The 17,191-nt window shown below is 39.4% G+C and overlaps 1 protein-coding gene across 1 annotated transcript in view; it reads left to right on the top strand.

Moving 5' to 3' along the window:
• Positions 1-375: 375 nt before the first annotated feature.
• LOC307159158 (serine protease FAM111A-like) overlaps positions 376-17,191 on the top strand; it is a gene marked incomplete at both ends in the record, with an annotated part of 33,900 nt that continues 17,084 nt past the window's right edge. Inside the window, 2 exons of the mRNA XM_079872370.1 lie at positions 376-537; positions 832-1,013. Of these exons, the coding sequence (XP_079728496.1) occupies positions 376-537; positions 832-1,013 (344 nt within the window). The remainder of the gene's footprint in view (positions 538-831; positions 1,014-17,191) is intronic.

The following is a 17,191-nucleotide window of genomic DNA, read 5'->3' as shown; positions in this document are numbered from 1 at the left end:
TTCTGAATTTAACAGGGAGCAGAAAAGCAAAACCACAGTTTCCAGTTTTGTTTCAGCTCTGAAATGAAGCGATTTTGTGTGGTGTGTAATATGTCCATGACTGTGCTTGATGCTCTCAACACAAGCAACACTTTCAGGACAAACAAGAATGTAAGAAACACAAAAAAAGAAATGGTCATCCAAAGAGCTGACGGAGCTGCTGTGAAGACAGATTTCCCCTGCTGTCTTATTGAAAAAGATGAGAGCTTAATAATAAGCTTCATAAAAGGAAATCCTTCTACAGATCAACAGAAACATGACAATTTTCCACTCCCCAGGACAGATATAGTCACCTTTAAAGTCAAAACAACAGGAGGGGAGAAAGTGAAATACGTAATGAAAAACAACGAACTGAGAAAAGAAGCTGATTATGTTTGTGTTTATGCATTCAAAGACGAGGAAGTCGAAACTGCTTTTGACCGTGATGGACGATTCAATGATAAAATATTCCAGAAACACTGTGTCCTCTCTCTGGACTTTAAGGGTAGAGCAAAGAAGGTTCAACAATCAATGTATGAAATATCCAGCCCTGTTGAGCATCTTGATAAAAAGACATTTCAGATAATTGCGATTGGTCCTAGACGGCCTGATGATAGCCAAACAAAACAAATTAAAGTCGAGATTGAATCTAATGTAGCTTCAAACACCAAATCAGGAAAAAATTACCTAGACCTGCATCCCATCAGTTCTGAACAAAAACAAACCACCAAAAACACAGAGTCCACTAGTCTCTTAACTAAATGGACAATCATTCCAGACTCTGAAAATATTGTGAAAATTCTGCTTGATCAGGGTAAAGATTTAGTGGACAAGGTAAAACAGCAGAAGAATCTGATAAACAACTTACAGTTACAAAAATTCTTCAGAGAAGAATATGATAAAAGTGTTCAGAGTTTCTCTGAGGTGTATAAAATTAAGCAGCTCATGAGACTCTCTGACTCGGTGTGTCAGATTCGAGTCGGGGGATCCGCCAGAGGAACTGGCTTCCTACTCTTTGGGCAATTTATTCTCACTAACGCACATGTTGTTTGGGAATGTGTTGAGTCTCCAGACAGGTTTTTATCCACAAGGGACATAGTAGCTGTATTTGATTTTGACCGTCTGGACTCAAATGTGACAGTGGTGCCATTTAGGAGACAGATTCCTGCATATTATATCATATCTAATCAGTTAAATCATCTTGACTTTGCTCTTCTTGAACTGGATGCTGTTGATGAAATCACAGGTCGTCCTGAGTTGCTCTATAGTTTTAGTCCTGGCCCCCCTCCTAGCAGCGGTGGGATCTGCATTGTGGGACATCCAGATGGTGGGATTAAGAAAAAAGATTACGGTTTCATCATTGAGAGAAATAATCTGTTACAGGCTGAAATTAGACACGTATCTGAGAATGTCAGTTTCATTCATATGATTACACAGAGGAGTTTTGAAGAGCAATGGAGAACTTGTGAAAATCAAATTATTTATAACTCTTGTTTCTTTAACGGATCTTCTGGTTCTCCAGTTTTTGATGAACAATGCAAACTGATTGGTCTGCACACTGGTGGATATGTGTCAAGAGAAAGAGGTAGACCTAGGAACATTATAGAATACGCCTATCCCATGCAGCCCATCCTGGATATGATCAGAACACAAACAAGGCTAAGAGGTATGAATGAGATTGTCAATATCCTAGAAGCCTACAGACTCAATGTGCCTGAGGCTGCAGATCAACAGAATCAGGGAGACTATGAGATGGAAGTTGATTAAGAGTCTTGAAACCTCTATGTACTAATTTCTTTGCGGGGAAATTACTGCAAAAAATCGATATTTTTCTAACTCATTATGGGTTGTAGAAGAGTGAACATTTTTCATTTGGCAGAGAGCAAAGATACAGTTGTGTTATATTCCATTCTTTAATGTATTTCCTTTACATTATTATTCTTACATACTTGTGTATTCATATATCTATATACTCATTTAATATAAATCACTAATTTATTCCTTATATTTACACTGGTTTTACATTGATTTTGTATTTATGTTTTGCTGTAATGGATCATGTTAAAATTTTCATTATTTTTTCTATGAATTATATATACAGTATGCCAATTTAATCAATCAGAAAGCCTCTTTAATAAGACAACAATACAGACCTACAATAAAATGTAATTTAAAATGTAATTTTCGTGTCATCAAATCAAAAATGTAATTATTTTAATTATTTTGTTTGTGGGTTTTGTTCATGTTTTGTCAGTTTGTTGATTCTGGAAAATGCAATCACATTTTTAAATTAACATTTAATCTTTTGTTTGAAAAAATGTAAATCAATGATCTTCATTTGTATTTCTCATATTAAATTACAATAAATATCCCATCAAAAGGCTTGATAAGTGCATTTTTCTGACCTGTATTTCCGATTAAAACAGGACGTTTGTGTGGAACATATAACATACAAAACTGACACGCCCCCCTTCATCAGATTCTCTTCATCAACTCCAGTGCCCAAACAGCATAGACTACAGCAGAAACTAATTGTTATTCTATTTGTTAGGATATTTACTGTATATAGCAACTGTTGTTGTCAAATATGTTTTACTCAAAATATTTCCCCCCTTTATACCGGGGTAAAATTTATACCATTATATATCAAATGTCTTACTGGTCGATCAGAAATTTGCTGCTCAGCTATCATGAAATTTCACAAACAATCTTAAAGTAGAAGTGTGTAAGTTTCTGAATACAGAAGCAACTGTGAGTTAGGCATGCAGAGGTTATTATGCAAAATAACATATATGATTTCTTTTGATTTTGGGGTGAAAGAGTCCCACACATTAATAAAACCTGCACAATCTGAAATTTATTTGCAACATTTCAGTGACAAGATCCACCAGGCTTACATCAGTTTCTGAATAAGAAATAGCACATTTAAAATACGTCACATTCACAAAAAGCAAGTACACACATAAAAATACATATTAATAACATCAATACATCACAACTGAAAATAAAAAGCACATCCACAAAAAGGTAATTACTACTCAGAAACATGAAGATACATGGAAATCATCACTATATTCTTACAGCATTAAATTAAGTTCATTATTGAGCCCCACTAGTGATAAAGTTAGAAGAGTGTAAGTTAGGTGGCACCTTAGACTCAATACAACAAAATCACAATCATGATTAAACTCAAAATAACCTGCAACAGGTAGGCTACATTTAGATATTTTCCTCTGAAACAGCTCTGTGATGGTGGCACAGAACGTTCCAGGGCACAGTTTTATGGCACAACCCCATTCTGACTGCAACAGTGGAGAAAGGTTTGCTACATTTCATTGGATCTTGGTGGACTAGCACAAACAAATGTCCAACACCATCAGATAAGGATGCTAGACAGACACCTCAAGCGCAGGAAGGACAGGATTTCTCATTGGTCCACAGGCAGTTTCTGCCCTTCACCCATCTTGAGACTAATCCCTAAAGTTTAAACCTAAACTGCCATAAAAAATATTTAAGGACCATTTGAATGCAACAGCAGTGGCTGAAACCTGTTCAGAACATTGCCAAGCAAAGGTATTTTGGTGATGGATTGTGTCGTAAATAATGTGGAACAAGTGATGGCGAATTCTTCTGATAAATCCCCAGAAATAAATGACCATTTACATTCTTTAGATGTGACGAATGAGGCTGACCCAGAAGTGAGATATGTCGAAAATGATTTACATGCTTTAAAAATGTGACAAACGAGGTTGAGATTTTTATGGACAATCTTTTAGCTGAACATCTCCAAAAAGTCCATGCAAGGAGAGTTCGCAAGGCTAAGAAGAAGAAGAAGGTGCTTGAGAAGATCTTCCGCTAAGACTCAACTTCCCCAGAATGGACTGATCCGTCGCTGCCAGCAGATAATAAAAGTGATCAGACAAGTTAAATGATTAAATAGGAAATGAATAAACTTTGTGAAAAGTTTTATGGATGAAAATGAAATAGACGGCATAGATGATGAAGTGTTTGATTTGTATTCAGTATTATGTGGGTGTATGTGGTTTCACAGTGCTTCGGTTGTTGAGGTCCTATGCATTTTTTAAAGAAACTGAACAGCTTTTGCTTCTGACAGAGAAAAATGTAAGAGGCACAGGGTGGGGTCCCAACAACTTTTAATGGTAAGGCTTACCAAACCAGCTTTTATGTGTGTGCGGCATAAAATAGGTGTCAGGAACTCCCTTCTCCTTGATGTTCGCAATAGCGATTGCTTGTTGACTTTTAAAACACGTCTTTAAGACTTATCTTTTTATACAGGCTTTTTTATAACATGTTCTACTGTGTCTTTATTGCACTTTATCTGTATATGCGGCTTGTTTGTTGTGTGTTTTGTCTTATGTAGTGACCTGTACATTGCTTGTGAAGTGACCTTGGGTGTTATGAAAGGCGCCATTAAATAAAATGCATTATTATTATTATTATTATTTTTAAGAAGAAAAATATATATTTGAAAATGTGCTTTTGCAAGCTTATGTTAACTCAGGACCAGTAAGAGTCAAAATGTATTACCTTATAAGGGAATGGCTGCACTATAATGACAGCCCATATCTTAAAGAAGGCCTTTTTAACGAGAACAGTATAAAAAGCTTTGTGGGTTTTTTCTCTGGGCCGCAACTCGGGTGAAGACTTGAACTTATTTATGTTATTTTTGTCTTCGTATTATTCTGAACTTTTTGAGTAAAACGAAACCATATTGTGATGGTGATTCGTAAAACCTTTTAAACAAGTCTCGGAGTGATTTTTCCCTAGCATTATTTCATGATTGTTGTAGTGAAATATTGATACTGGCAAACAGGATTGAGCTGGTTAAAGGCACCGCCGAGGACCCTAAATTAACATCTAAAATCTTTTAATCTACAGGTAAGGGCAATATTTGATTGCAGCATGGAAATGTTTTAGGATGATTTAGAGGTTACAGCGGTATAGAAATACAACAGTTGGAATGTGAGAAAAGCATTAGTAAAACTTTAGACACTTGTCTTACTGTGTGCTTTAGAAGATTAAGCAAATGAGTTCCACAGAGGAAAAAAGGGTGAACAACACTGTGTGTTACAACTCTGATGCAAGCAGCCAATAACAGCACTGGAATGGAGAAGCGCCAAATTATAATCGCCTCCTTATCGGAAAGGGACAAACGTACCTTTTCAATAGACACACAAAGTTCTGAGTGTCCCGTCCGATGAGAGTTTAACAGATACAAGTTCTGAATCTCAGTCCTGTAAGGGGAGAGACAGAAACAGATCAACAAAGTTCTCCAAAGAGTCTCCAGCCTGAGCGTTGGGAGGCATTATTCATCAGACCATTCACAATAACAGATGCAACACAGACCAAAAGCAGAAAGACCAAGTTTTGGCCCAGAGAGGCCAGACATACAGACACATTTGCAACAAGGTTAAGCTAGAGCAAACCTTCACTTCATTGTAAATTTGTCTACATGTTTCAGATTTAAGGACCCCTTTGGTGCTCCAGGAGAAGAGTATCCCAGTGAGCTTCATGTTCAGGGCTGTTTAACGGATTTCGGCTACTTTTCCCACTGCATTGTCAACCAGCGGAAGACGTCACCGCCATCGGACCGCTCACTCAACCAGATGGAACATAAATATCACTTCACCCAACCTCTTTCCAGAGACCTTGGCATTGTTGTATATAATCAGTGTATGATTTCCTAATTTACATTAGAGGTAATAGCTGACACTCACTAATAACAAATAATGTTTCATCTATTTGTTTGATGTATAAGATTCTTAACCTTATTAGATTCAAAGAAACAACACTTTATCTTTCCATAAGATAACATAACTCTGCCATATTCACACTCAACTTTATACTTCATATCTTGCACTTATGGAATTCATTTAGTAGTCGTGTTGATTTACAGAGTAGTATTTTGTTATATTTTTTTTTATTACATTGTCTTCCATGTGTTGATAATACAGAATAGGCTCTACAAGTTAAAGGAGAACTCCGGTCAATTTTAACATTGAGCTCATTTTTTTGTACATTTGGAGTGCTGTCAATACAGAGAACAACGACAAAAATCGGTGTTGCCTACACCGAGTTATTCTATTTTTAAAATTTGCACCCTGTTGACTTCAATGGGGCAAGTACTAAACCTGCTTTTAGCCTCTTAAAGGAGAACTCCGGTCAATTTTAACATTGAGCTCATTTTTTTGTACATTTGGAGTGCTGTCAATACAGAGAACAACGACAAAAATCGGTGTTGCCTATACCGAGTTATTCTATTTTTAAAATTTGCACCCTGTTGACTTCAATAGGGCAAGTAGTAAGCCTGCTTTTTAGCCTCTTAACATCCTTTAAGTGTCATTACAAGTGCACAGAAAATGTGAGTGATTCCTTCCGAGTGAACACGGGTGGATCTGACTGCAGTAGATGTTAGAGATATTAATAAAAACGAAGTTAATTCAGCCAGCGCTCATACCTTTGTTTACATTCTGTTTTCGGTGGAAGGCCATAGTAATCGATTGTCGAGTTCACGCGCATAGGTTTAGTTACCAATGATCACGCGCGTGAACTCGACAATCGATTACTATGGCGTTCCACCGAAAACAGGATGTAAACAAAGGTATGAGCGCTGGCTGAATTAACTTCGTTTTTATTAATATCTCTAACATCTACTGCAGTCAGATCCACCCGTGTTCACTCGGAAGGAATCACTCACATTTTCTGTGCACTTGTAATGACACTTAAAGGATGTTAAAAGGCTAAAAAGCAGGCTTACTACTTGCCCTATTGAAGTCAACAGGGTGCAAATTTTAAAAATAGAATAACTCGGTGTAGGCAACACCGTTTTTTGTCGTAGTTCTCTGTATTGACAGCACTCCAAATGTACAAAAAAATGAGCTCAATGTTAAAATTGACCGGAGTTCTCCTTTAACATCCTTGATGTGTCATTACAAGTGCACAGAAAATGTGAGTGATTCCTTCTGAGTGAACACGAGTGAGTCTGACTGCAGTAGATGTGAAAGAAATGTATAAAAATGATGTTATTTAAGCCAGCGCAAATACCTTTGTTTACATCCTGTTTTTCGGTTGAAGTCCAAAGTAGTCGATTGCAGAGTTCACACGCATAGGTTTAATACCTATGATCACGCGCGTGAACTCGGCAATCGACTACTTTGGACTTCAACCGAAAAACAGGATGTAAACAAAGGTATTTGCGCTGGCTTAAATAACATCATTTTTATACATATCTTTCACATCTACTGCAGTCAGACTCACTCGTGTTCACTCAGAAGGAATCACTCACATTTTCTGTGCACTTGTAATGACACATCAAGGATGTTAAGAGGCTAAAAGCAGGTTTAGTACTTGCCCCATTGAAGTCAACAGGGTGCAAATTTTAAAAAGAGGATAACTCGGTGTAGGCAACACCGATTTTTGTCGTTGTTCTCTGTATTGACAGCACTCCAAATGTACAAAAAAATGAGCTCAATGTTAAAATTGACCGGAGTTCTCCTTTAACTAGCCTGGCAAGCCAGACCTACATCAAGATGTTGGGTCTGGCAACTCACTATAGACATGGCTCAATCCGAGGGGCGGGATAAACAGCTGTCTTTCAAATTCCCTCTGCACGCAATAGGACAGCGCTTCAACCAACCAGAGCGTTTTCCCAACAGCGGGGCTAACGTAAGTTGATAGATTCAACTTTTGAATCTGGCCGGCAAAACTACGAACACGTCTTCCTTTTTTTAAGAATGACTTAAGTGCTGTTCTTTGCTTTTTTCTCAAAGAAAAACTTAACTCCAAGTCCTCCAGAGTCGCGGCCAAAGCCGATTTGACAGACTGTTCTCCAGCAGCTCCGCCATTCTTTGTTTTCAAGTAGCAGGGAACCGTCGCAACTCTGTCGTCATTATGTTAAGCCCGCCCCGCCTACTCTATACACATTGTGATTGGCCTGACCCAATTTAGGTTTTTGCAGCTGGAAAGTCAATGGAGAGTTGCTAGACTGCCCTGGCTGCAAAATAATTTTTGCTGCCGCTAGGGTGCGTCTAGATTTCTAGGCTACAAGTTAACGATATCTCACAAAAATTTGTCAGATGACAAACTCCCTCCAATTTCCATAATTCTATTTATTCAACAATATTATCTTACTGTTAAGATCATAACAAACTGTTGAGAGGTTATCTGACACTCTCACACTCACCTTGACGTGACCAAAACTCACAATATTAATTTGTTTCCACCTGTGAAACTACATAACTGGTGCCTCATGTGAGAGAAGATACAATCATTACAGCTTTTATATTCCAGTTCCAATTTGTTTATAAAGCACAACAATATTGACCACAGTTATGTAAATAAAACAATACAATTATTACAAACATATTAAACACAAATGAATAGGCCTTCATCTATAACATATGAGAATAATCCTAAAACCAGTGTCTACAGCAACTTATATAATCAAAGTCACTCATATATGATCAAAAGCTAACATAAAAAAAGTTTTAAATGACTTGAATTCACTCAAGGTTGATCGTCTAATATAAACCGGTTTACTGTTCCATAGCCTTGGGGCAGTTACTGCAAAAGCGTCTCACTTCTAAACTTCAGTTTAGCAGGTTTCATTTTGTTTTTTTAATTCCTTTGACGTGGCCATTGTTAACTTTGGGTGTGTATAAAAACGATGAGCATGTTGGTTGATGTTCTCTGAAACACTGTTTTAACTGTTGTGATGTTCTCATCAGGATAGAGCAGAACCTGTTTGAGAAGCTCAGAGGAGGAGGATCTGCAGGAAACCAATGGAAACCTGACAGCACAAACATAACCAATTATTCAACTTGCTCATTTTCATACACACCCAAAGACAAAAAAGCACGTCAAAGGAATAAGAAACACACAAAGAAACCTACTCAGCAAGTCCCAGTGATTTTCTCAGAAATCAAATGCTCTTTTTGAAAGCTAGCAAGAGTCTGTTTAACTTCAACATGAGTCAACATGTTTGGCATGCATGTCAAACAGACAAGAGTTGAACAGAGAAAGTACACATTTAGTAGTTAATTTATAATTTAATACATGTAGTATTTACAAGAATATTATGGTTCAGTTCTTATCTATAATAGATCTGCACAACAAAAATTTTGTGTTAAATTCTCAGCTGTTCCTAAACTTTCTATTTCATGTCCTATAGTCGCTGCCTGTCTGTTACATTGTTCTTGACAGCTTGGTGAAAAAGAGGAGTGCAAAATACAATGATATCTTGTATTAACACATATAAAGTACAAAGATGAAAGAGAGAAATTTGATTTAGTCAAGTTAGTTTGGTATCCACTGCATCTGAAGGTCTTGAGACAGCTCTTTGCTTTTACCCATCATGAGATGTGTCTTGTGTGACACCTTGGCAATGAGACCTTTTTGTAGGCCATCATTTGGGACTGAACCAGCTGTTATTAATTTCCACCGACAGGGGGCTGGATTGCTTTTTAATTACCATTAGTTTTAAGCTGTTGTCTTGGCTTTCCATGCCTTTTTGCGCCTCCCTTTCTTCATGTGTTCAATACTTTTTCCCTGTGTCATTTCACATTATTATACATAACTTAATTTCTAAGCTTATTTGTTTTGGTTTCTTTGTATGTACTGATTCCTTGGGTTGTTATCAACATCTGGTGAAAATTGCATGTCAATAGCACCTTTGGAAATATATTTACTGAGAAAAATGGTGACGTGTTCAATACTTATTTCCCCCACTGTAAGTGCTTTTCTGTAATCAACTTCTGGCAACAGAAGGCCTACGTTGTTTTTCTGCTTGTGTGAACAATTCAGGCTCTTCCTGAAGTGTTCAGTGAGGGAGCTTTAATGCTTCAGTGTGTCTTTCTGTAGGTAATGTGTTTTGTGTTTGTTTGCGTTGCTCTTACCTCCCATTGTCCCTTTACTTCCAGATGAAGCCAAACCCCACATACACAACTGTAGTGCGCTAAAGTTACAGCAGTGACGGTTGGTGTTCATGCAGAGGAACATTATTATTATGTGGCTGAAAAGGGAAGAAAAAGGGTCACAATTGTTTCTTTTTAGAATCCCAATTTGATGTCCAAAGATTCTATTTAGAGGATTCAATAGATCTAAGGATCTGAACATGATACAGGGATTTTTAAGGTCACCCATATGCACCACACTTCATACTCTGTGACCTGCTTTGACCTCTGACCTTTTACCCTCAGGATGAGAACTTGTTTGAACAGTAAATCACTTACAGGAAATGTCTCTTTTTTGGTTTTATAAGCTCTTGTTTTTTTATGTAAACTTCATATCTACTGTATTTTACACCAAATACAGATTTTAACCCCAGGGATATTTCAACCCCAGGTAAAGGAAAAATTCAGTAATTTTCAGTAACATTTTCAGTAACTAGTAATTTACAGAGGTGTAAAGTCCAGGGGTCAGAAAGTAAAAGTCCTGCCATATGTTTATTCCACCCATGAACTCAGCCAGCTGATTTCACTAAATGATGTTTTATTAACAAGGTTCGGGAGGAGCACGTTCAGATAATTAACACAGGTGGAGAGCACTCAGCAATCAATGGTAAGAGGTGTATATATACTCAGCAGTCTCACCTCATTCCATTGACAGTTTTTGCAGCATGTAGTCCGACAGTATCGTCCTAACAGGTCCGAATCGAGCGATTCCCGTCCGATGAATAACCTCTCGTCTTTGGAGAACCTCTGCCGCAATCCTCTGACCAATATCGCGGGCGTCAGGCTTGACAAACGGGATCATAACCGCGGGCGAAACATCCGCGATCTCCTTCCGCGTATTTCTCTGCACCGGTCCATGCAATAATTCCCGCCATTGAGAAATGGTTAGTAAGGCAATGCCGCCCTCTTCACGCGAGGGGAAGGGTCTTCCTCTTTCGTCAGGCCGCACAGCAGGCCCGCGCCGCGGATTCAGTACCGGCCAGTCCATACTCAACGTTTGCCGGGTCAACTCAGTGAGTGCTCAGCTCGGCCTTTCTCGTGTCTGTTTTGGTTGAGCTTGGCTTGCTTCAGTAGTTTGAGTCACGAGCCAGTCATGCCATCTGTATACAAATTTTTGATCGGGGGAATGCACGTTTTAAATTGTTTCTGTACAAATGATTTACTGTCATACATAATCAGTAGGTCACACGTTACGTGCAGATTGATCACAGAATCATTAAGAACCTATCGTTAACACTGTCCTGCAATTTATCTGCAAAATCTCGTAAATATATTATTATAAAAAAAAAAAAAAAAAAGCATGTTTCATGACAAGTGTTTAGTAATCCTTAATTGAAACACAGTTAAATAAATACAAGATGCATACATTTATGCAAGCTTCGTCTTTTACCATAAACCGTCTCTTTTGTACTTAACTAAATAAACTTCAGACAATCAAAATTGTTCTAAACGCAAACTGTTATCTTTGCTCGGTCACTTAAACTTCAATGTGCATAATCCTGCAAGGATTTCATCTCGCCTCCTTTTTTCTCGCGTCTTTGATCTAAAGCACAAGAAGACAAGCATCGGCTCGCTAAGCCCCACTCTCCTCCTACCTTTGTTCAGCCACACACCGCAGGAGCTCAGTTTCTCCAGGTAAGTTTATCCACTGCTGCAGCAGTGATGTCTCCTCCGGTCCTGGAGGAGCTCAATTTCTCTGGCAAAGTTTTCTCTAATATTGCAACAGTAATGTCTCCTATGCTCCCACTGGAGCTCTTTTACTCTGGCTAATGTCTCCACTGTCACAGCAGTGATGTCTCCTCTGCTCCCACTGGAGCTCTTTTACTCTGGCTAATGTCTCCACTGTCACAGCAGTGATGTCTCCTATGCTCCCACTGGAGCTCTTTTACTCTGGCTAATCTTCTCCACTGCCACAGCAGTGACGTGTCCTCTGCTCCTACTGGAGCTCTTTTACTCTGGCTAATCTTCTCCACTGCCACAGCAGTGATGTCTCCTATGCTCCCACTGGAGCTCTTTTACTCTGGCTAATCTTCTCCACTGCCACAGCAGTGACGTGTCCTCTGCTCCTACTGGAGCTCTTTTACTCTGGCTAATCTTCTCCACTGTCATGAGACAGTGATGTCTCCTTTGCTCCCACAGGAGCTCTGTTTCTCCAGCTAATTTTTTCTACTGCCGCAGCAGTGATGTCTCTTCTGTAGTACTTCTCTATTAAAGAGCACTCTATCCCCTCTTTCTCTTCTTTTCTGTCTCCTCTTTCTGTCCAGCGAGCATTGGTCTCTCAGTGGACGGAGTGAGAACTTTCCCGGTAGAGCACTTACGTTTTCTCCTTCATCCAGCGAGCATTTGGTCTCACAGCGGATGCAGTGTGAGAATCTCCTGGGCAAGCACTCATTTTCCTGTTTCTTCTTTCCGTCCAGCGAGCATTGGTCTCCCAGTGGACGGAGTGAGCTCTTTCCCAGTAGAGCACTTATGTTTTCTCTTTCATCCAGCGATGCAGTGTGAGAATCTCCTGGGCAAGCACTCATTTTCCTGTTTCCTTTTCCTGTTTCCTTTCCGTCCAGCGAGCATTGGTCTCACAGCGGACGGAGTGAGAACTTTCCCAGTAGAGCACTTACGTTTTCTCTTTCATCAAGCGATGCAGTGTGAGAAAATCTCCTGGGCAAGCACTCATTTTCCGGTCTCCTCTTTCCGTCCAGCGAGCATTGGTCTCACAGCGGACGGAGTGAGAACTTTCCCAGTAGAGCACTTACGTTTTCTCTTTCATCCAGCGAGCATTTGGTCTCACAGCGGATGCAGTGTAAGAAAATCTCCTGGGCAAGCACTAATTTTCCTGTTTCCTCTTTGTCAAGCGAGCATTGGTCTCACAGCGGACGGAGTGAGAACCTTCCTGGTAGAGCACTTACGTTTTCTCTTTCATCCAGCGATGCAGTGTGAGAGAATCTCTTGGGCAAGCTCTAATTTTTCCTCCTTTCTGTTTCCTCTCTGTCTAGCTAGCGAGCATTTGGGCTTAGCGGAAAAGCGCAAATCCTCCCGATCGGTCACTGTAAACTACAACCACTCCCCATTCGCAGACCAACAGGGGACGTCAGTCCAGGCAGTGAGCCACCATTACGGGCCTCCCCGGTCAAGCATCCAGGCCCCTTCTTGAGATGCCAGCCCGCCAAACTCGGCACTCATTTGGGGGGTCTTTAGTCCGGCGGCTGTCCTCTGCTCTTTAGCCTTTGGGGGGAGTACTCTGGGTTCGGGCCGAACTCCGAGCTCGGAGCCCTCCCTCCGGACAGCACGCCAAATACGCATTAAACTTTACCCCTTCAAATTATATGTAAGTGTGAACTCGTGAAATGATGTTTTATTAACAAGGTTCGGGAGGAGCACGTTCAGATAATTAACACAGGTGGAGAGCACTCAGCAATCAATGGTAAGAGGTGTATATATACTCAGCAGTCTCACCTCATTCCATTGACAGTTTTTGCAGCATCCCTCCACCACCCCTTCTCCACGCTTCTAGTCCTAAGCACTTACATACGGGGGGAGTACTCTGGGTTCGGGCCGAACTCCGAGCTCGGAGCCCTCCCTCCGGACAGCACGCCAAATACGCATTAAACTTTACCCCTTCAAATTATATGTAAGTGTGAACTCGTGAATTGACAAGAGATAGCTTTGAAAAGAACACTATAAAGAAGCTGGCCAACCTCTGCTCTGAGTCTCACTCCGCCTGCAGCTGGACTGTGGATGCAGGCCAGCTGACAGTCTTGCCTGGGCCCGGGACGAGATAATCTTAGATGGGCCCGTTTTTTTAGCACAGCGTTTTTTTTTAGCACAATTCACACCCCGCGGTAATTCAAGAGAAAAAAATCTCCAAATGCTCCACGTGAAACTGCGGTCTTCCGACCTTTTACTATCGTGTCAATTGACTGATTAATATCAGGGGTGTGAAGTAACGAATTACAAATACTCACGTTACTGTAATTAAGTAGTTTTTTTCAGAAATTGTACTTTTCTGAGTAGTTTAAAAATTGTGTAATTTTACTTTTACTTGAGTAGGCTACATTTTTTTAAAGTGATGTAGCCTATCGGTAGCTACTTTTACTCCGCTATTTTCCTTCTGTTTGTGGTCATTCCTCGTTACATGCTTGTTTTAATTTTATTTTTATCCATCAACGTGATTGGATCGAGTAATCTCGTGACTGTCGTCAAATCAGATTAAGCATAGAAAACTTTAACCGATTCCTGCTGTTACTCGTGGCTACTGTGGAAGTGCATTCTTCAAGCATCAATTCAATCCGGATATCAGCGTCTTTATCTAATATGACAAGGTACATTTCACATTTCTGCTTAATATGATATGTAGCCTATATAGGCTGGGCTATCTACAGGGCCTAACATTTGGTGTGAGGTTCACGCAATACCCCCAACGTGACGAGTTCATAATGCGGTGAATTCCCGCTCACATTTACTTCACAATCACTACATATAGAGAGACGCGCGTCACGATCTGTGCACTGCCGCGTCTCGCGCTCGCCATGCCGCCAGATTCAGTATCTAGTGCACCATCACCTTATGAACCATGGCGTTAACCTGAACTGCGTTTCTGTCAGTGCGTGACTACAGCTCGTTAATAAACGTTTTTTGATTGATCAATTTCATACAATCCGACTTCACACACTGTGTGTGTGTGTGTGTGTGTGTGTGTGTGTTTGTTTCTTTTGTAAAAGTTTCCCGGATATAACTTCCCTATTTAATGCACTATTTTCCTTACAAATTATATTATCAGCATTACAATGTGAGTAAATATAGCCTTGTAAAATGTAAGGGATGATGCCACCCTTCTAGAACAATGTGCATTTACGTTTAAATTGTAACATATTTAATAGCATGGAATCAGTGTAATTAGTGTTAGCTCACTATATTAGCCTTTTTCAGTGCATTAGGTGAGGTAATCTGATAATATTAGTGATTCTCATTTATCAAAATACTAAAATTGGTACCGTTTTGTAGAGAAATTGGGTATTTTTTTAAATTTAACCCATCTCATGGTGTGTGATGCTGAACTATCATATGAGTTTCTAAAGGTTTTTTAATTCTTTGCACAGTTATGAATAATGATATTTTATGTGCAACAATAGCATGCTCAGGCTCAGTGGCCTTTCGCAGCATTTTAAATGCTTTTTTTATTTTCAAATAATATGATTTAAATGGTGATGAGTGTACTGATTTGATGCATTTTAAAAAGATGGATGATAGATATTCTTCAATCTTTCTGACAAAGAACAAAATATGTGAATTACAGTATGTGCATTTTTTTTTTATATATAAATTGTAGTCCACAGTGTTTATTATAAGGGGGTAGAATCCGCAACTCACTACTCACTACTCATGAGTACTTTTAAATAAGCTACTTTTTTACTCTTACTCAAGTAGTTTTTTGGACAAGTACTTTTTACTCTACTCACACTACATTTTTTGGAATGTAATGGTACTTTTACTTGAGTATGTTTTTTCAGTACTCTTTCCACCACTGATTAATATGCGCGAGGGAGAGAGCGCAAGACAGCGCTCGTGTTGTTTGAAGACGTGAGAGTGCGCGCGCGCGGCCGGGGCTCTCTCTGCTCGTTATCGCCCTGTCAAGCGCAGCAGTCATTCATTCTATTCTACATAACTCACCGATCAAATAAGGCTTTGGCAGGACAAAAAAAAAATGCTTAAAAAAAAATGAAATGCAGGAAAACCCCTGACAAGTCTCGTAAACGTTGGATGCGTTGTTTCTTACCTTGCTCTACTAGTTGACTTTACTAGTTACAGCTTCACCGTCACCACCTTTTTTTAAATATTTGTTTAGAAAATCTCCCAGGGCTCTATTTTCTTCTTCTCTTCTTCTCCTCTCCTCTTTTCTTTCCTTTTCTGAGCACCGGACTTGAGCTGACCAGACATTTTGAACTGAACTGAACTTCAAATCAAATGACAACATCAAATTTTGATCAGTGGCCAAACCATTTTTGTGTTGGGGGGTGGAGGGGTTCTTGACCACTATTTCAAGGACAATTAGGAAGAAAACAAATAAAAAGCTTTTATGTAACTCAAATATTACATATTTATTTCCACAAATAGGCCTATTTAAACAAAATAATTTTCAATTATTCCATAATTTAATGAGGGCCCAGTTCTGGGCCCCCCTCTAACCTGGGCCCGGGACAACAGACCCGTTTGTCCCCCCCTGTCGGCGGGCGTGTGTGGATGGACTGGGAACATTCTTGCAAGAATAAATATCTTTTAAGGACAATTTGAATCATGATGTCTCTTATGCCTGATGCTGTTTTGTTAGTTATTTGTTTTTGCGCAACAAATTGGTGTCAGAAGTGGGATTCCCTGAGGTTTTCTTCTGGTCCTGACAGCGGATTTGACGAACTGATCATCTCAAAGCACCAGGCTTTGATCTTACCTCGCTGAATTTAAGAGAGAAGAGCCAAAGCTGCTATCAGGGCGAGGGAGAAACATCACTGGAATCAGAAAGAACTCGGTGGCAGTAAAAGCATCTCGGGTAAGAGACAGTTAAATTATTGTATTTTGTGTGGTGTAATCTGATATGAGTGAATGTGAACCATATTGGCTGAATTTGTTTTTTGGTACGAGCAGGGAAAAGTTTTTGAGGGAGAAATTGATCTGACAGAATCAGACCGGTTTCTACAAAAAACTAGCTCGTAGGTGGACGGAAGTGCCACAGTTGAAAACCTGGCCGATTTTGGGTGAAAAAGTCAGATCTGTTGAAGACGTTTAACAGATTAGTAAAACGCGTCGAAAGGAAAATCCAAGAGAGGAAATTCAGCCAATATGGGGTCATCTCAAAGCAAGCTTGAACAAAATTTTATAGGCTACACCAGTTTTTCTGTAAAATGGGGAAAAATTACAGCCAGAAATGCATGCAAGAAATTGGGAAACGGATAATTGTTAAACAAAGGGTTGTTGTAGTTTTGTTCATGAGTGTAAAACTGTGAACAGACAGTGAATTGTTGGATGGAAAAGAAGCAGATAAAGGAGAACAGAGTCGATACAGAAGGAACTTGAATGTAAGGAAAGATAGAATGTTTTTCCTGATGGAAATTACAAACAGTAAATTGTTGGATTGCAGATAAAGAAAAAAAATGAATGTAGGGAAAGATAGAATTCATGGAACTATTTATGAACGCCTGATTAAGTCAAATTAA

This window comes from Squalius cephalus (assembly GCF_949319135.1).
Source record: "Squalius cephalus genome assembly, chromosome: 5".
NCBI lineage: Eukaryota > Metazoa > Chordata > Actinopteri > Cypriniformes > Leuciscidae > Squalius > Squalius cephalus.
The sequence above is the reverse complement of the archived record's forward strand: the minus strand, read 5'-3'. Positions and strand labels throughout refer to the sequence as shown.